The sequence below is a fragment of the Sinohyriopsis cumingii genome, chromosome 4, assembly GCF_028554795.1.
Source record: "Sinohyriopsis cumingii isolate HCF-2022 chromosome 4, ASM2855479v2, whole genome shotgun sequence".
NCBI classification, from domain to species: Eukaryota; Metazoa; Mollusca; class Bivalvia; order Unionida; family Unionidae; genus Sinohyriopsis; species Sinohyriopsis cumingii.
The window spans coordinates 60,986,656-61,005,378 of NC_142964.1; the positions used below are offsets into that span (position 1 = coordinate 60,986,656).

At 38.9% G+C, this 18,723-nt stretch overlaps 1 protein-coding gene across 1 annotated transcript; it reads right to left on the reverse strand.

Moving 5' to 3' along the window:
- Positions 1-5,633: 5,633 nt before the first annotated feature.
- LOC149801273 (acetylcholinesterase-like) lies at positions 5,634-17,516 on the reverse strand. The gene is made up of 2 exons (XM_089955332.1): positions 15,899-17,516; positions 5,634-14,610 (listed from the first exon to the last, which is right to left on the reverse strand). Exons 1-2 carry the CDS (start codon positions 17,449-17,451, stop codon positions 14,244-14,246), a joined length of 1,920 nt encoding a protein of 639 aa, XP_089811458.1. The 5' UTR covers positions 17,452-17,516; the 3' UTR covers positions 5,634-14,243.
- Positions 17,517-18,723: the final 1,207 nt, after the last annotated feature.

Sequence of the window (18,723 nt, forward strand, 5' to 3'; positions counted from 1 at the left end):
CCGTCACTAGCTGGTTTGTTGCATTCCACATAATGAGTATACGAAAGGTCAAGATCACCTGCAATATTTTCATGATTCTGTCGCTCTGCTTTATTATGGTTATAGTTCACTGAACCAAAGTCCACTTACGTTCATCGATTCAACGGCAAATCAGGTATCACAGTCAGGATTATATCATTAAAGTCTATGTTGTTTTCCTGGCTACAACGATTACAATCCGATTTCATTATGTTAACTTTTGGTGACCTGACTGCTGTAAGCGGGGGACACGTATCTACCGGAACTGCTTTACTTTTTTTCCGTTGTAATATAGTGTCTATAGAGTTAGATCTGACGCTAAAAATGCACGGGTCAAGGGAAAATTGCTCGCACTCTCTTATCTGTCAGTTACTAAAAGCGGCCTAAATTCTAGTTTTGACAATAGGCGGTCAGGAGCGTCTGCTGGAATGGAAGTTTTAGATATATATATAGATTTAGTTTCGTGATTTAGATGCAGTATTGTGTTATTGTATTTATGTGTAATAACGAAAGGGGTATTTTCTTCGTTTGTGGACTGCTACGGTGGCCTAAATGTTTAGAGCGTCCGTCTTGGATGCGGGAGGTTGTGGGTTCGATCCCCGGCCTAATCATACGAAAGACTTATAAAAAAAATAGTATTAATAGCTTCCTCTGGCATGGTTCCAAACGTCTGAGGCGTGATGCCTCAGTGCTAGGCATCACTATAAACTGCCACACTGCATATTTCATAGCGATATGACTAAATGTTTTAGTAAAGCTACGTTAAAAATTCAAATTACACACACACACACACACACACACACACACACATTCTTCGTTTCTGCAAGTAAATTAAGACCAGAAGATGTTGTTGTCTCTGAATCTAATAACCATCCTGAATTTATATTGTCTTCTGCTGAATCAGTTGGAGGAAGAGAACGATCGCTTAATGAATGACCTATTCTATCAAAAAAGATCCAAATTGACTTGTTTACATTACGATTTAGATTAAATATGTGCCGCATAATTACACCTCCCTGAGAGAGACTATTCGTCCAACCTGTGTAATTAACAGATAATGAAAATGAAATCGTCAGTCACACGATAAATGTTTCTCTATGTACAATCTTTTATTGTTTGTCAACTTGTTAATTATTTTTTTCTCTGAAAATGTGACATGTGTTACAGCGACTGTCATTGCAGGGTTTAGGAATGTATTTCAGAAATGGATGGATGATTAAGTAAACGACATCACAGTGTAGTGCTTGAGCCCTAACAAAATATGTTTATTTTCTATTGCACTTGTTTTAAAATTAGGGCTGGTAGGGATTTTAATTTTTTTAAATACATTTTATTATAATTAGTATATATAATGTACAAAGCGCTTCAAATAATGGGCTAAAGCTGATCAATTAGATCAATTTCAGGATTTTTAAAAAATTTGTTGATTATTTTAATTGGTTTGCTTTGTTTTCTTTTGCTTGTTTGTTTGGTTGGCTTTTTGTTGGTTTTTGGTTGGGGTGGGGGTTGTATTTATTTTACCCTGGGGGTAAAAAAATGCTAGGATCGGCAACGAAAAACTGGGATGATCGGCCGACAGGAAACACTATTATTTTGGCCTTACCGAACACCAAACTGCCGATTGTAGGAACAATTGGCGAAAACGACCGAAGTTGACTTTTTTCCTGAGGGCACACGAACTCCATAAATCAACGTAAATAGCGCGGCATTATGCATAATTAGTATTAGGTTTCTAAGAAAAAAGGAAATGAGACTTGAACATAAACAAATACTCAGTTTAAATATTGCAGCATATTTCTCGATAAATCTTCTAATAGAATTCCATAAATCTCTAAGCGAGAGATTTTAAAGCTATTTCTTCGCGAGCGCATTATAGTGTTGTCTTTTAGCAATTCCCTTTAAATGGAGCTATACTGCGAAGTTTCGTACTAAACCTCTTTGAGGTTTTCGTATCAAGTTCTGTTCTGAGGGGTGGATGGCCAGATATGATGTACACATTACTGTCTGTAGTTCTTTGCGGGAGATGCTTTTTGGAACGTACTCAATTTCTTTAAATCCACAGGGGAAGGGTTAGGAATATTCATTTCATATGTAAGACGTTGCAGCACACGCGCATTCCTTGTGGAAAAATAAACTTTGCTATTGTTTTCATGACTTTCTTTATGCCCTGCACCCAGGAGAGAGTTTTTAAAGCGTCTATCGGTTTCCATTTTGTTCTCAGTTATAATAGAGTTGTGATATCCGGAGTATGAGATTCAATGTAAACCGAGATGTACATATACTTCAGTGACTTTTATGGGCCCGTCCTTAAAAGATTTGTATATATCTAGTTTCAGACTTTAGTCCCCCGGATTTCACCTCTAAACGTGGTGTGGTTTACAACTGTAAAACTTAATAGCTGACCACTACATGTTTGCTTTACCCCAACCAAAAAAAAAAGAAAATTCTGCGGGAGTCTCCATTCAGTATCAAATGATTTTCAGTTTTAAAAAAACAAGAGAAATTTAGTTTCCGAGTCACTGTTTTATATCGTTCTTTTCTTAAGTAACATTCTTGAACAAGGAGCATTTCTTGTAGCTGTTCTCCACTTTTGCCGAGTAGAACGTCATCTCGCTCAATCATTAGCTGAGCACTTACATGATGACGTTGGAATGTCACGTCATAGAGAACGTCAGGCGGAACGTCCTCAGTTTTTCCACTTCATGCCTAAAGTTATTCCACTCGCACTGGAAAGAGGCAGGGGGTTACTGTTGGCGACAAGTGCATGCCTCCTATAGAGGTGTTTATTGTAAACGCGTCTCTTTTTTCCATGTATTACAAAAAAAAAAAAAAGACGGAATGGGTTCAGGTTACAGTTAACAACTGTATCAACGTTTTCCCTGCATATACATAGATAACGGGCGGTCACAACGTTTAAAAATATATCAGACGTGTACAAAATATTTTATGTTTGTGCTACTGTTTTACTAGATTAATGTCATTTTTTTTTTAAGTACTCTGTAAGATACGTGGGATTTGTTAGAATTGAGACTAAGACTATAGGATAATGTAAAGACAAACAGAGAACACGCGTTAAAGACTTGTATTAAAATGAGACTCATGCTTGAATGCTTTTGAGAATAATGATGGCGCGGGAATTGCGAACTCGCTTTCCATATGTATGTGTGTCGTATGTGTGTCTACATCCAATCTCATATTCAAGATGTCACAGGTGTTGTCGTGATCCGTGTACACTGTACATAGCTTCTTTGAAACAAGGCTAATATGATAAAATACGTGTTTTTTTCATAATAACAATTCAAATGACTCAACTAGCGTAACCAACATGATAAGATATTTATTTCCAGTGCTGTAGTGATAAATGGAGGAATAGAGAAGTGAGATAACGCAATAAAAAAGTAAGGGAACGCATACTACTCAGATGCTGGGGGGGGGGGGAATGGCGAGCGCCATAGTATGTAAGGGAACGCGCAATAAAAAAATAAGGGAACACCGTTCCCACATCACTACACTCCTGTTTATTTCCTTTGGACATTATTTATGGTGTGAAAATCTTTAAACTTGGTGCACTAAACGCCAATGTCCAATAGGGTACCAACACGCTTTTTCAGATGTGAGTGGTCCAGAAACATTCTAGTAGAAGGATACGAGATTTTAAATTGCAACAATTGATGACTGGATTAAATTGTTTTTAACAGACCTAGTGGTCCAACTTCGTCAATCGTATACTACTTTTTGTATAATTCGTTTGCTTGCATGTTTGTTTCGTGTTGAATGGACAATTTCACTGAGAGGCTACATAGTGCCGAGTGTGTAGGTGAAAAAGCTTGCCAGTACCTTCCCCTGGGTAAGTCGTTCTTCTGGGGTTTTCCCGGGTTCCTCCTCCACCAGTTATACTGGTCGCCGTGCATAGCCTATCTGGTGCTGAAATATGGCGTTAATAAAAAACAACAACAAAATTGTGCCGATGCAATAAGAGGGACGTGTCTTGTCCAGATATGCATCGATGCAGCTGATCCATGATAATCTGGGCAGGATTGGAACACGAGACATTTGGATTCTGAGTACGCCATGCCAACCACTGAGATACCGCGGCTCCCAGATGTGACATTATTGTTAGAAAATGCATAGTAAGGAGTTATATTTTAGCGAAGCTTTTAAATGAAAATGAATGAATGTATACACGTTTATAATGAGAAATAATTGGAAGACAGATCTGAACGAAGCCCAACGCATTTCCATGCTAATTCTAGGAACATGGCCCGTCAAGTCGTTAATTAAGAAACAGCAACACGGCTTCATTCATATAAATTATTTGCCCGACCTTCTCTGAGGCATAAAACCATCCCATACGATAAACAAGAATATTTACTGTTCACGCTGATATATATATATATATATATATATATATATATATATATATATATATATATATATATATATATATATATAATCTTTGCAAACATTCATCTTTTTTGCCGACAAAACTTGAAGTTGTACATAAAAATCACTCAACGGATACACATGATAAAGACTAAAATCGAGAATATCAACTTTGTTATGATTAAAAGCAGATCTTTATATATTTAGCAGAATGTATTCACATAAAAATAAAAATAAACGAAAATCAGGTCTCTGTTGGCCTGGCATTACTCACATAGTTAATGAATGTTTTCAAGTCCAACGTGATTCTGGTCATCTTGAAAGTAATGGAAAATTTTAAGATATTTTAAGTACAACCTCAGCTTTATCTACAAAACAAATATTTTAATTGTTAGATTATTTTCTTACCTTTCATTAAACTGTTAATGTCCACTTGAACTTCAACAGTAGAAACAAAATGCGACGGTTTATGATCTCATGCATGGATTTCGTTCATTATCAATGCGTACTGATTATAAATCAAGAAAATGACAGCAACATTATATTAATAAAATGAAGTGGGGAAAAAAATCACTGTTAGAAATATAGTTTCTATGATTGTAAGAAACTCGTTACATCGTGTGCAAGACCAATTCATGTTTGTGCAATGATGTTATTATCAAACAACGTTGAAAACAAATTATGAATTTAGTTTAAGAAGGGGAGGGTTTTAATCTCTCTCTCTCTCTCTCTCTCTCTCTCTCTCTCTCTCTCTCAGCCACGAACGTCTGCATTGATTTGTTTAATGCAATAAACTACGAAGCACTCTTGTTCTCAATCGGACTACATTTTATTTTTTCTGCCTACATAATATAAGATGTCAGTGTGCAGTGATACATAATATGGTCAATCATAAATGACTTAAATGAACAATCCATTATGCAATGTATATATCTGAATACTTTTCAACAATTTAAATTCAATTATATATGAAGTTTTACAAGATAGGAATTTGAACAATTTGTAATAGTTCATAGGTTAGTAAAGTAGTGGTAATTTTACAAATTACAATTAATACATGCCATGTAGCATTAAGCTGCACATATTACGATCTTGTATACAGGTTTATAATATTAGACACAATTTTTTGTTTCAAATAGCTTGAATAAACTAGTCTCTGGAATACATACGATCCAGAGAAAACCATAACCAATTTTAAGCGACCACTCAAGAAAATAAACTAATTCTTGCAAATTGTTGTTTTTATTATTATTATTATTATTACTAATCTGGCCAATGAAATTCGCTTGGGGCTATCACAATAAGGAACATTCCGCACTGGCGAGAGCTGTGTAATGGGGCGTGGCTATCTACATGTTTACCTAATGGTCAATAACTTGAGGCAATCGAAATCGAAGGCTAACATGCTTACCTCCTTTTCATTGGGAGCGGAAGTTGAAAAGTGTTGAATATATCGAGAGCTGAATGAAAAATGGCTGCGACAGCATGGTTAAATAACAAGTTAGGACTGGTTTAAACCTATTTGACCCGTCCGACCGACACTGACTGAGAGTTTATTATTCCGACCTTCTACTCACTCACTTTGAATTGACTTTCTTCTAAAGTTCGCAGTAATTAACCTTTAGATTCCTCTCAGTATAAAGTGTCACACGTCAATGCTTGGCGATGATATCCAACTTTGAAGACCATAAGCAACTGGTGTGGGCCCCAATAAGACATGGTAAGGTCGTTGGGGGAGTCGTTTGTTGTGGGCACATACCAAATAAGGCCAAAAAGGTGTTCAATATAGGTTTTTAGGAGCTGAAAATTCGAAGCTTGCACCTGCCAGAATATCAGCATAAACTAGAATATAATGAAATTTACAGCATATTTAAGCTCGATTAGCAGGCACACAAACAATACATTTTGTCGTACAAATGTTTCGGGCGCATGATGATGCTATAATTGTGATGGCCGGTTGCTGACTTATTGATAAAAAATGTGGCGAAAGTCAAAGTCATTAGCGATTGGTTGGTTACAAGCATTGAGCAACAAACGTCTAATATCACTCACTTAAACATTCTGCTAGGGGGAGGGCTCATAATTCCCTTGATTGACAAGGGACATGATGACGCGCCCGACGCACCATTGACGAGTAAGGCTCGCAGCGGCGATCAAAGTTTTCAGTGTCGCAAGCAAATCTGTGTTCACCCTGGAGCTGCCACTATTTAGTCGAGCAATCAACGTGCTCATTTGATGGGTATAGATCCGACAGAACAGCCCACTCCACATTACGATTGTCTATGCTTCTCATATTGATAACAGATCGCTGTATCGCACGCTTAGGGCTGATTGCGTGCATTCAGTGAGCCGAACCTCAGCTGGTTCACCAAACGGCGCTAATAGTTGCTGAACCTGCTCTCTTGAACGCATAGATCATCAGGGGCCAGTGGGTAGTCGATATACGCGTCATGGAGCTCTTCGGTGTAATTGAGATTACAGAATGTAACCATTTGGTGAGTCGGATTCAGTGAAGTGTGCGATACAAGGAGATATGCGTGGTCATTACCAAAACAACCTCCAGCTCTGCAACACAATCGGGACTCTTGTCACCAAGGTCAATCGGACATTGGTGTTTGGCCAGAAACCGTGTATGCAGCGCAAATCCAGCTCAACAGGGGACTTCTACCGTGAAAGACTTCATTAAGTCAATAGGTCCGTCAAGGAAAACCATGGAAAATCTCAGAAATCCAGCTGGCTATACGGGTATGCCAATTTTTTGTTGTTGCCATAAATAGTTTTAAAAGGGCCTGATTCAAGGATAAGGTTGAGCAGGTTATTTTCGGTACGTACCAACCCGTTTCAGCCGTCCTTTCTCTTAGTGCCCATGACAGAGAGGAATACCTGAATGAGGACTTTGTCATCGACCACGAATGCCCTTATGTGGTAGATGAGTACCTTATGGATAAATCTGTAGTTCCTCGCGAACGAAGCTCCTACGTGAAAAATAAATTCCAGAGAAAAAAGAATATAGATGGCTGGCCTGGGATGTCAAACCTGGCTGTCGAACGACGCATCTGTTGCAAAGGCTCCTGATGTGATAGGTGAAATGGAACAGGCTATACGTGGTTGCGCCCACCGCGTATGATAATAAATGCTACATCATGCAACGACTCAAGAACTCTGCCATTTTTGCAGAGGTCATGGGTAATAAACCGAGTGACAAAATACATGTCGCTATTGTAGATCCCGTGACGTATATCTCCAACTTCAAAGACTCCCCAGGTACTGATGACGTACACCGCGACCAAGACAAGATCATCGTTTATGACGAGGTGATGCTGGGGGAGTGGTTGAAAATCCCCCATGAGCCTCTTTTGCCGATGTGTTGTACTTGGCTCAGTGCCATAGCCAAGTACCGAAGGAGATTCGCAACAACGCTAATATTGTCGTCCTATTCCACGGGACTGACATCCATAGCCTGCGAAACGTGCATACCAAGTGGTGTGTCGCGACATAAATTTGCGCGAGTTTCGCCAGTTCTTTGACAATGCAACGCAAATAGCCCACAGCTTCGCCACCATAGATCCTATCAGCACAGGTCCAGTCAAGTTTCGGACGAGCCTTGATAGGGCGTCGATTAAATCAAGCTTATCAAAAATATGCAAATACTTTTAAAGATGTATCTTAATTCCGTTGACAAAATGTGCATGTACGAGACACAAGATGGGCATACTAATGGAGTATATACCGAACACAAGTAGCTGGGCGACACGTAAACACCCGTCAGCTTGCACAGACTGATGCCACTTAAGAGTTCAAGAAAAGCTTGTCGCCTCTCATGGAGCCCGCCAACGCCAAGGCCGAATAAACTGCCCACACCGCAGAGGAGACCCGTGAGTAGGTTAAAGATGCAAGGCAGGTCGTCTACAAAAAGGCTGGAATTGTGTAAAGGCTAAGGAAAGAGCTTAATTCTGCTCCGAGAAGATCTCAGTTCTGCTCTAACCCATCCAGAGCCAGAGTTAACATCAACTATTATCGTAGTGTCCACAGTTTGAGCAGCTTATGTGGAAAGCGTGCGTCTCTATGGAATTAAAGGCCAAAAGGGCAAAGCATTGCGACTCATAAATGAGAGAATATCTCAGCTAAATGTGGAAGAGTGAATACATGCGCCATGAAGAAACACAAGCGCAATATTAACACAAGCCGAAACGGCGGCAAAAACACTTGCTGCCCAAGAGCAACTGTAAGAAATGTCATGGCATATCATAGCAAAGCCTTACAACTTGCTCAGCATCTATGTTTGTAGCTAGAGACTCCATTCTATATAAGTGCCTTAACGTCAAATCACATGATTTAGAATTCTCGTCCACTCTGACCATATTTGGTTACGATAATTTAAACCTGCGTTATACGTAGCTCTAAACGAAAAGAACAAACAAACAACAGCAACAACAACAAAAAACATCAAAATGACGGGCGATAAACCAGCCGTAAGCAAGGAACACGAGTAATTCATGCCTACTGCCAATTCTGATATGGACGAGCTAGTATTGACGGAACTAGTAAAGCATGTTCCTGGCATCGACAAGGAATACAAAGCGCTGGTTCGGAAGTATTGTGACAACTTGTTGTTGGCATGCAATGGTTCAGATTGGGGTGTAAAGAGGATGCAAAGCAGATAGACACTGAGAACTAGAGCTACCGACAGCATGCTAGGCTAAACTGGTGTCAGCTGGGGGTAATTGAACTTTAGCTGTCGGAACAACAGCCAAAATTATTTCCCCCGATGCATCTTGGATACGATTGTTACTAAATTTCAGAGGTGGAATTTAGCGATACGACCTCAACGATAATATCTCCTTCGGGGAAGTATGAGTCTCTATCACTCGTCTCACAAACAGAAAAAAAACCAGTTATATTCGAAATGACGCTGTCTTTCGCATTACAGTAATCGGTCAAAAAACAAACAATACCTGAAACTTTTGACAGAAGGCAAGGTAGCTCTTGGAGAGAGTGTTGGCAGGCGAGTTGACGACGTGTTATTTCCAGATCTAAAGCGATAAAGTCAACTGACTTGACTGCACTGCGGTCTTAGCAGTAATCCATGGTGAGAGGTTTGAGGTGCGTATCGGAAAGGGAGCTAACCTCTCTATCCACCCTGTTCAATTTAACTTTCATAGTACTCTCCTCATAATTATAATAATGTCGCTATATCCAAAGTGCAAGACAGACACGATGTTCGTATCAAATAGATCTGGGATGGTGGAACTTCCTTACGGGCAGAGGCTGAACAGCGACGCACTCTACACACAATAGTATTATCGCCTATTAAATATAGTCGACAGTGCTGACATCACGCTGACGTCTGTGTCTCTGGGCACCGGTGCAGCGTGGATTGGATTATCGTCAATAATCACGGCAGCCCTTGATATACCGCTTTTGGCGATGACCTGATTTCCCTTGTAGGCAAGTTTATTAGACAAGGAATCTCCCTGTAAGCCAAAGTGTAAGATGAAATCTGTGTCTTGGACGAAACAAAGCTCAGCACAATCTCGGGTAACATATCTATGGCCATCTCTTAGCAAGAGTGAATTCTTATTCAGGATGAAGTCGACAAACATACGGCCATGAAGAAGCTGGCGAGGAAATGATGAAAAATCTCTCCTGAAATTCATATATAGCTGTTTGGTAGCCGTCGAAACAACAGGAGTCATGAAAGCAATACAACTGTTAGAACAACAGTCTTCATACTTGAAGCCTATCTCAAGCGCACCTCCGCCATATGATGCTTATTTTAATAACAGACAAGCAAACATTGCGATGCCAAAGCGACTGCCTCTCCGTGCAATCCAGCTTTTCATATACTGCCTCCAATGTCTGCACATGGCTTGATGGGTCTAGGCCGAACTCTCTCACTTCACTACAATTTCATCTGAAACTAATTCAATAGTAAACATTCCTATCATACTTAGGTGAGAAATCATCCAGCTGGTGAAACCATTCGGATTAGACCAATCTGCATAGTATACAGTACTGTTTCGCCTTCCACTTTGTGTGCGAGTATTGACGAAAACAATCGAAAGTTTAGCTAATACTACGTAAGTTATTTTGAAGTGTGTGAGTGGCAGGTCTGTGTTATTAACTCCCAGTCTGATATGACGACGGGGTAAAAGCTTTTAGGACGAACATATGTGTCTCAAGCCACACCGTTACGGAATTATTTATCACCGTTGAAAGAACACGAGTACAAAACACCTATATAAAAATATTTTAATAAAAGACACGTATCTCAAGCGTATTGCTGTCACAATTTTCTATTTAACTAAAAGCACTACCTAGTTATGTGAAGATGAAACCTGAATCGATATTGCCAATGAGTATCGCTAAGAATTGTGCCCACGGCAAGGCCCGATATTGTCCCTGTTCATGAATAGAAGATATGCATAGGATAAATACAACTTGGATTGGACAGTAATGTCTACCATGATGCATACTGGGTGTCTAGAACATATCATTATCTTAGAAACTATATTTTAAAAACTTCGCGATTCGCTGTCATCTTCGCTAGCTAAGGTTCCGATATATTAACCCTATCGGCACCTTGGCGGATCGAGCTGATATTTTATTTTTTTGTCATAGTGACATCTAATGGATTTCATGAGTTGCCTCCCTTACTATGTAATGCCAACTAACCAATAACGTGTGACAGCGGCGCATTGTATATTGGCGACAAATGGTGGAGGCAATTGACTTCAAAAAGGATACTTTGTAAGTCTAAATTCGAAAGTATGATTAAGTACCAAAGAGAAGTCATTGCAGGTGCATTTGCTGTTTTATGAGTAAATTCAAGGTATGTGCTCCCCTTTTCTCACCCATGCGACAGAGAAATCTAGCTGTATTGCTAAACCTTACTTTTCCTATCTCAGTCTAGTCATCTCAGACCAGTCGTCTCAGTCAAGGTGTCCACGCGCTCAGAACGACTTTTATAACACGAAACCCTTGTTGTATTCCGCTGTGCCTAACGTAGTTGTTCTAAAATCAAGCAACAACAACAACAAATATATAACAAAAACATAGTAAATTATGGTCAATCCATCTTTGAAAACACGTCATACAAAAACATTTTTCGAGAGACAGACACACGCATACGATGTCGAGCTTTCTTGTATATGCTAGTTCGTTCCACGCAGCATGGTCAATGTTATCTTATATGCAGGCCTAGCTCAGTACATTTACAGGTCAGTGTCATTAAAAGTAGCTAAAGCTACCTAACTAGTTTTAAATACTTCATGTGAAACAAATTATATACTGTTAGCTACACTTAATGACGCTGACCTGAAAAATGACTGTGTTACAGATAGAATAAAATTCTCAATGCTGTGTGAAATGAACTTTAACAGAAAACACTGATCCATGCACATAGAATGTAGACCTATACACTTCATAGCCTATTAACTCTCTTAACAACTACGGAAACTTAGTAACAACCAGAAATATGTTATGTCAAACATGCTTTATTCTAATTTTGTTAAGCATCTCCACTGTGCCCCAGTAGAATAAAAAATATACGTACAATATTTAATGACAAATAATGCACTTACCAGCCAGAAGGAATCGTTTATCCGTCGGCACAGTAATCCATAAGCAAATTTCACTGTAGCACTTGCCATATTTCCAAGACAGAAAAATAAGTTTTCAAAGAATCCGCTCGGGTCCGTATTTTGAGGGTCTTTTATACACGTGGGTAATTTTACAAAATAATATTAAGGATAACACAAGCATGTCACAAACAGTTTCACCTCCTCCAAAGAAAAGGAGAGTTATATACGATAGTAACATAAATCACTAATTACCCGTGAATAACCCAAGCACGGACACTCATGATATATGTAACTTTTCGTTATAATAATAGCCTATACACTACAACAGAGGTGTGAGCCTAGTATCGTTTCATTATTTACAATATAATTTTCTAAAATGGAACTGATGAAAATGAAACATTTTCTTGTAACGAATATTAATTATTTACTGTTAATTTCATATAACATGCATATATTAAATGTGAGAATACCTCAATACCATGCAACGTTTTATGCTGTTATTTTTTGTGTTCACGCATAAAAACTGTACTTCGGATGACATGGTCACCCCACAGTCCATATTAACATATTTGTATTAATGCACCACATGTAAACGCTTGCGCGTGAACTATATTGCACAAGGGAGAAGTTCTTTATTACTTTAAAGGAAGTGATTGGGCGAGAAAAAGAATCTACGTAGGGGTTTGCACCGAGACAAGGAAATCCCAGTCGCGGGGTTACATTAAATGGCTGCCCCCCCCCCCTTCGGCAAGCCTCGAGGGGAAACAAATAATGTAACCCCTTGACTGGGACTTCCTTGTCTCGGTGCAAACCCCAAAATAGATTCTATTTGTCTCGATCGTGTATGAACAGTGTTCAAGTTTGAACAATTTAATTTGATTGGATGTGGTAGCTTGACGTTGCATCCAATGAAATGCACAGAGCCTTATCAAATAAATATCTGCTCGATACGCCAAGGTGTAGCTAGTGTTAACATATCGGAAACTTGGCTATCGAAGATGGCTAATTGTATGTATATGTCTTTCATTGCATATTCAACATTTCCACGGAGAGGTAGCCAGGCGTTTCACGGGGTGTTGATATATTTTAAATAAATAAATAAATAAACAGGAAAGCAAGAAACCCAAATGGGCCAAAGAACGATCATTTGGTTGACGTCTTCTTAATAGCCAAAATGCAAGGGTAGTTGGCCAAGAAATATTGGTTAGTATGATTCTTTCTACTGAAACTATTTTCCATGGTGTAGATTGCGTGCGTTATGAAAACAACTGTCTCAACGGACCTTCCTAATTGTTGTATCTTCATCCCCATTTGATGGCACAATATGCCTGATATCAGTATGAGTGAAATTGTGTTCAGCGGGCGAATGTGTCTGTGTGTGTGTGTGAGAGGCAGGCCCGACTAGGGCAAGGCGAACGAGGCAAACGCCTTGGGCCCCACGCTTTCAGGAAATCAACTCCGCAATGCAAATTTATTGCTTGGGGCCACATACTCATCGCTTGCTGCCTTGGTCTCCACATGCTGCCTTGGGTCCCGCACATTCTAGGGCCAGACCTCTGTCTGTGTGTGTGTGTGTGTGTGTGTGTGTTAAAATAGATTAATTTGTGTAAATATTTCATATGTTTAGTAGCGGCATCAACATTTAATGGCAAAACAGCATCATTTGCTTAAATTTGAAAGGCGATAAAACTTTCTGTTTGACTTGGTCAAATTATGTTAAGAGATTATTTTAAAAAACGTTATACGTATTTCTATTATATTCCTTTACAAAATTTCGTTTTTAGTAACGGCATCAATATTTGACAGCGAATCTCCATTATATGCATAATTATGGAACCCGTTAATACCATAATGTTTTTTGGTCAAATTTGGTAAGAGTTTTGTAACAGCAGCCATATTAGTTGGTAGATTCGCATCATTTGTAGAAACATGTAGCATTTTATGCGAGAATGTAAAGATTGGTTAAATTATATTAAGCATTGTTCAAAAGAAGTCGCTTAAGTATTTTTTCTTTTTTGTAATGTGGGGAATATATGAGAGTGTATCGACAATATTTGTAAGATTCTAAAGCTACCCGCATTAGGATTCATTTTGTCAAATATAGTCATCTTCCGTTAAGGTAGGGGTTTCTGTTGACTTTGATTTTTTTTTTAAACCACTGACATTTCAATTTCTGTCTATCTTTAGTTACGGCAGCAAAATATGACGCTAAATTGGAATCGACATGCTGTGAAAATAAAAGAAAACTGAACAAACTGGCTACTTTTGATGCCATCTTGAAAATAATATATAAGCAATAAGAAGTACTACAACAAATAAAATGATAACACTAAAAATAATTAGAGCTATTAACACGTCCTCAGCTGTAGTTAGTTCCATATCAAATCGTTTGAGACGTGGTTGGTCTGATGGACACTGCTTTTCCTTGCACTGGCTAACAGCGGAATATTTTGACAAGTAGTGGGGTATAGATAATGTCAGCCTATCCCAGAACGCCATGCGAATCTCTTCTGGACGTTGCTTAATACTGGATGGTGTAAGGTTGGTATTCAACAGAAAATAGTCACGTGTTCCTTTCTTGTATTCTGGCCAATGAATTGGTAATTGAACAGGTTCATTTGGATTTCTGAAACATAAATAAATACATATATACATACATACGTACGTACGTACATACATACACACATACATACATACGTACGTAAGTACGTATATACATACATACAGACAGACAGACATACAGACATACGCACGCAAGTACGCAGGCATGTATACATACATACATAAATACATACATACATCATGCACGCATGCATGCATGCTTACGTACGTACACACACACACACACACACACACACACACACACACATACATACATACATACATACATACATACATATGGAGTATGTACATTTGGTTATAGCGCCCCGTTTTAAAGAATTCTTGGATTTGTGTGATTACTTGTGTGATTATTGGAATTCGGCGCAATGGAAATATTCCTAGCCAGAAATAATTAACCAATTATTAGGAGCAAACGTCACGGAGTGAAGTGTTAGTGAGTTTCCATGATGCTATGGTTCACTAGTAGTGAATTCAAGCCAAAACCGAAGGAATGTCCCTGTCGTAAGATAGTCCATAATAAAATCTAGTGGTGTACATTGGTGGTGTGACTGCAGTGGCAGTATTTACGGTAGGAAACCGGTAAATTGCACAAAGGAATAAGTAAGAAGGGACTTGGCCCATAACGTTTACGTCGCTATGGGGGCAAATGTGATGTAGTTATATTGGCGAAATGTGCCTGGAAGGCATACATTGACTGTCATAAGGTGGCGGAGTTAAAATAGTTCCCAGTGTTAGGGGATACTCGTATATTTTCTAAGACGTGAACGGTTGGCGGTACGGAAACATGATGAAGATAAACCATCCAGATGTGCGGTTGATATATAATTGGCAGGTTGTTTTATCTGTGGTCTTGCATTAATTAGAGTAAAATTTAGGTATAGAATGAACACGTCGGGCTTTCTAATTTACAATTGAAGTTTTATGGAAGTCTTTGGAAAGTCGGGGTAAACTTATGACTTCTAGCGAGAATCGCGCCAGGGTTTGACAACCGCTCGGTCAAGTAAATACCCCTGTGCGTATAACAATACATACATACATATAGGGCCTTCATACGTACATACATACATACGCACGCACGCAAGTAGGCACGCATAAATACATATATACATACGTGCGTGCATGCATGCATATACAAACATACATACGTACAGACATACATACATATATACAGAAAGCCAGACAGACAGACGCACGCAAGTACACATCCATCCATCCATCCATACATACATACGTACGTACGTACGTGCGTGCGTGCGTGCACATACATACATACATACATACATAAAACTTACCCCGTTTTTGCAAAATTAGTCCACTTCGTTATAATGTATTTGCCTAAGAGATACTCATCAGCAGATAATGTGGTCTCTTTTGGTATGCTTAAAAAAGGCTTAAGTCGATCAGAAAGGGCGAATACAAAAGGGATCTCCATACCATGGTTTGCCCCTTTTACCCACTTCGGTGTCACTTTATCTAGGATGGGACGATGAGAGAATAGATAAAAATAAGTTCCTGCGGATGTATTATATCCCGCATGAATATCAGCTAAATGAAGAGAGGGGTGTAAAAATGCATAATCAGTAGATAGATCTGCTAGCATGTCTCTTGTATTGTACGGACTTTCAGGATTCTTCCAGTCAGTGTACTGAAATATTATTGCATCCTCTATTAATTTTGATGAAGTTCCGTAAACTTGGTTCGCAATGATTGGAACTAGTGCTTTCTCGAACTTGTCTCTATGAACTGGAAAGTCAGAAGTTGCCCACACATTTGAAAGACCCAACATTGGTGCCCATAAATACTTCAGGATGAAAACTCCATCTTTATCTGTTACACCGGATAAAAAATCAAGACTGGAGAAAAATTGTGCTTCCTCTGTCTCTGGATTTGATAGTGTTTTAAGAACCAAAGTGGAAGTTTCTTTGATGAAATCACCGTCGACTACTGGTTGAAACTGAAGACTGCGCAATGGTGAACTCATAAAAATCTCTCTGATTTCATCTTCTCTTTTGTTCTGGAGACACTTTATTACCTGTTTAATCTCCTTGTGGTTACAATTAAGAGCTACTGCAAAAGTCCCAAGATTATTCCTTTTGGTAGATGTTACACCGAGCGTTGGAACTCCGCTCTGCGCAATAACTCGTTTAAAAAGTCCTTTATTTGGGGGATATACTGCATGTAGTGAGGCACTTATCGCACCTGCTGATTGGCCAAATACAGTCACTAAATTCGGATTTCCACCAAAAGCTACAATGTTGTTATGAACCCATTGCATGGCTAATCGTTGGTCCCAAAATGCACAATTTCCAGCGGCGTTTTCATCTCCCGTATCGAGAAAACCATAGACAGAAAGGCGGTAATTTATGGTAACCACTATCACCTCACCTACGGCACTTAGTACGTCTCCAACGTAGAGATCGGAAAACCCCTGTACAAATGTACCACCATGGATCCAAATCATCACGGCATATTTATCATTCGTTTCTTTCAACGCTTTACCCGGTACATAAATATTTAAATACAGACAATCTTCTGAAAATTCAGGAAGTTTTCCCATTGACTCTGTTGGAAGCTGGGGGCATGCTGGTCGGTGAAAAGTAGCATTATAAGCTCTCGTAAAGGGCGCCTTCATAACAGGCCTGCTGAATCGTAGTTCCCCTATTGGAGCCTGAGCATACGGAATTCCAAGATACATCAATACTTCCCGTTTTTCACTGTCAAACACAACCACATCTTTCAAACCAATTACATCTCCAATTTTTGAAGTCACAGTATGGTGCTCTACTCCGTAGGTTAGAAAGAAATTTATCATACTTATAATACACACCAGTATGCATCCCTCCATAGCTGCAGGACGTTACTCCTCAGTCTCATTAGTTATATTATTGATGGAGATCAGTATATCCCCCATGTCATGCGCATCACCGGCCTAATTATGCACTGCAGTGAGTTCTGTCTGCTGCATGAGAGGTGGGCCAGCCACTTCCATATGAGAGATACGCCTTTGTGAAATAGTTTACCGTACAAAGCAAAATACAGTTTCTCAAACTAAGGAGTGATTTCTCTTAATATTCGAAAATGACTCGTGGTGAGATATCTCTATTTAAATTTTTTCAGGCATGTCTAATTTTATATTTGTTTCAATTGTTACGTGATGGCCAAAACATGCACTATTCAGGTGATGGTGGTGGTTTAATTTCATAATATTTGAGATAGGAATGTGCCACCCGATGCCACCCATTCCACCCTTCATAATAATATATCCAAATATGTAAGTTGAACAAAAGATCGCACCCATCGTCACTTCAATGAGTGTTCCCTCAATCTCAAGGAATGTTTCTAAGCGAAGACATTCTTGCCACAGGGTTATATCACAACTAAAGGGTGGGAAACCCGAAGCGGTTATTTTTTTATAATTTTTAGAGCCATTTACGTATCGAGTAAGTACGGAAAAAAGAATAAAAACTATACTATTGTGCAAGTTTGAACCCAGTTTAAAGAAAAAGAATCATGTATTGACCACCTTGAAAAACCAGACCAAACATGGCGGCTCATTTTTACATGCCTCATACGAGAAGTTATCCATCGGGAAAACTAAATACTGGTATTATAATGAAAGATTAAGTTAGATGAACCACAAATGTACTATACCGGCAATACATGTAAATCTATTGCAGCTTTTTAAAAAAAGGGCACATAAATATCCGTCATTGATCAATTGAGGTAATCGCGATTACCTGCATACTTTGGAAACAAAACAACACCTAAGATCAAAAGCGACGGAATCTTCGATCACCAAGCTTAAATTAATGCACACTGCACAAAGACTGCTTCTTGGGAACTGACCACTCTACGGCAGGAAAATTGGTTGTTTTACAGCAATAGTTTTGTTCAATATGCCAGAATAAAATACTACAAGATTGTTAAGTTTATTATGCAAATATATGAAACGTGCCGATAACGTCTTACAAAGAAGACAAAATACATATGACAGTTGATCAAAATATTTGTACATGTTTTGTAATTACGATCATAGTTTCTGCAATGCCTATTTGTAATTACAATGCATAGTTTCTGCTACGCCTATTTGAAGTCATATGGTCAAAATACACGGTGT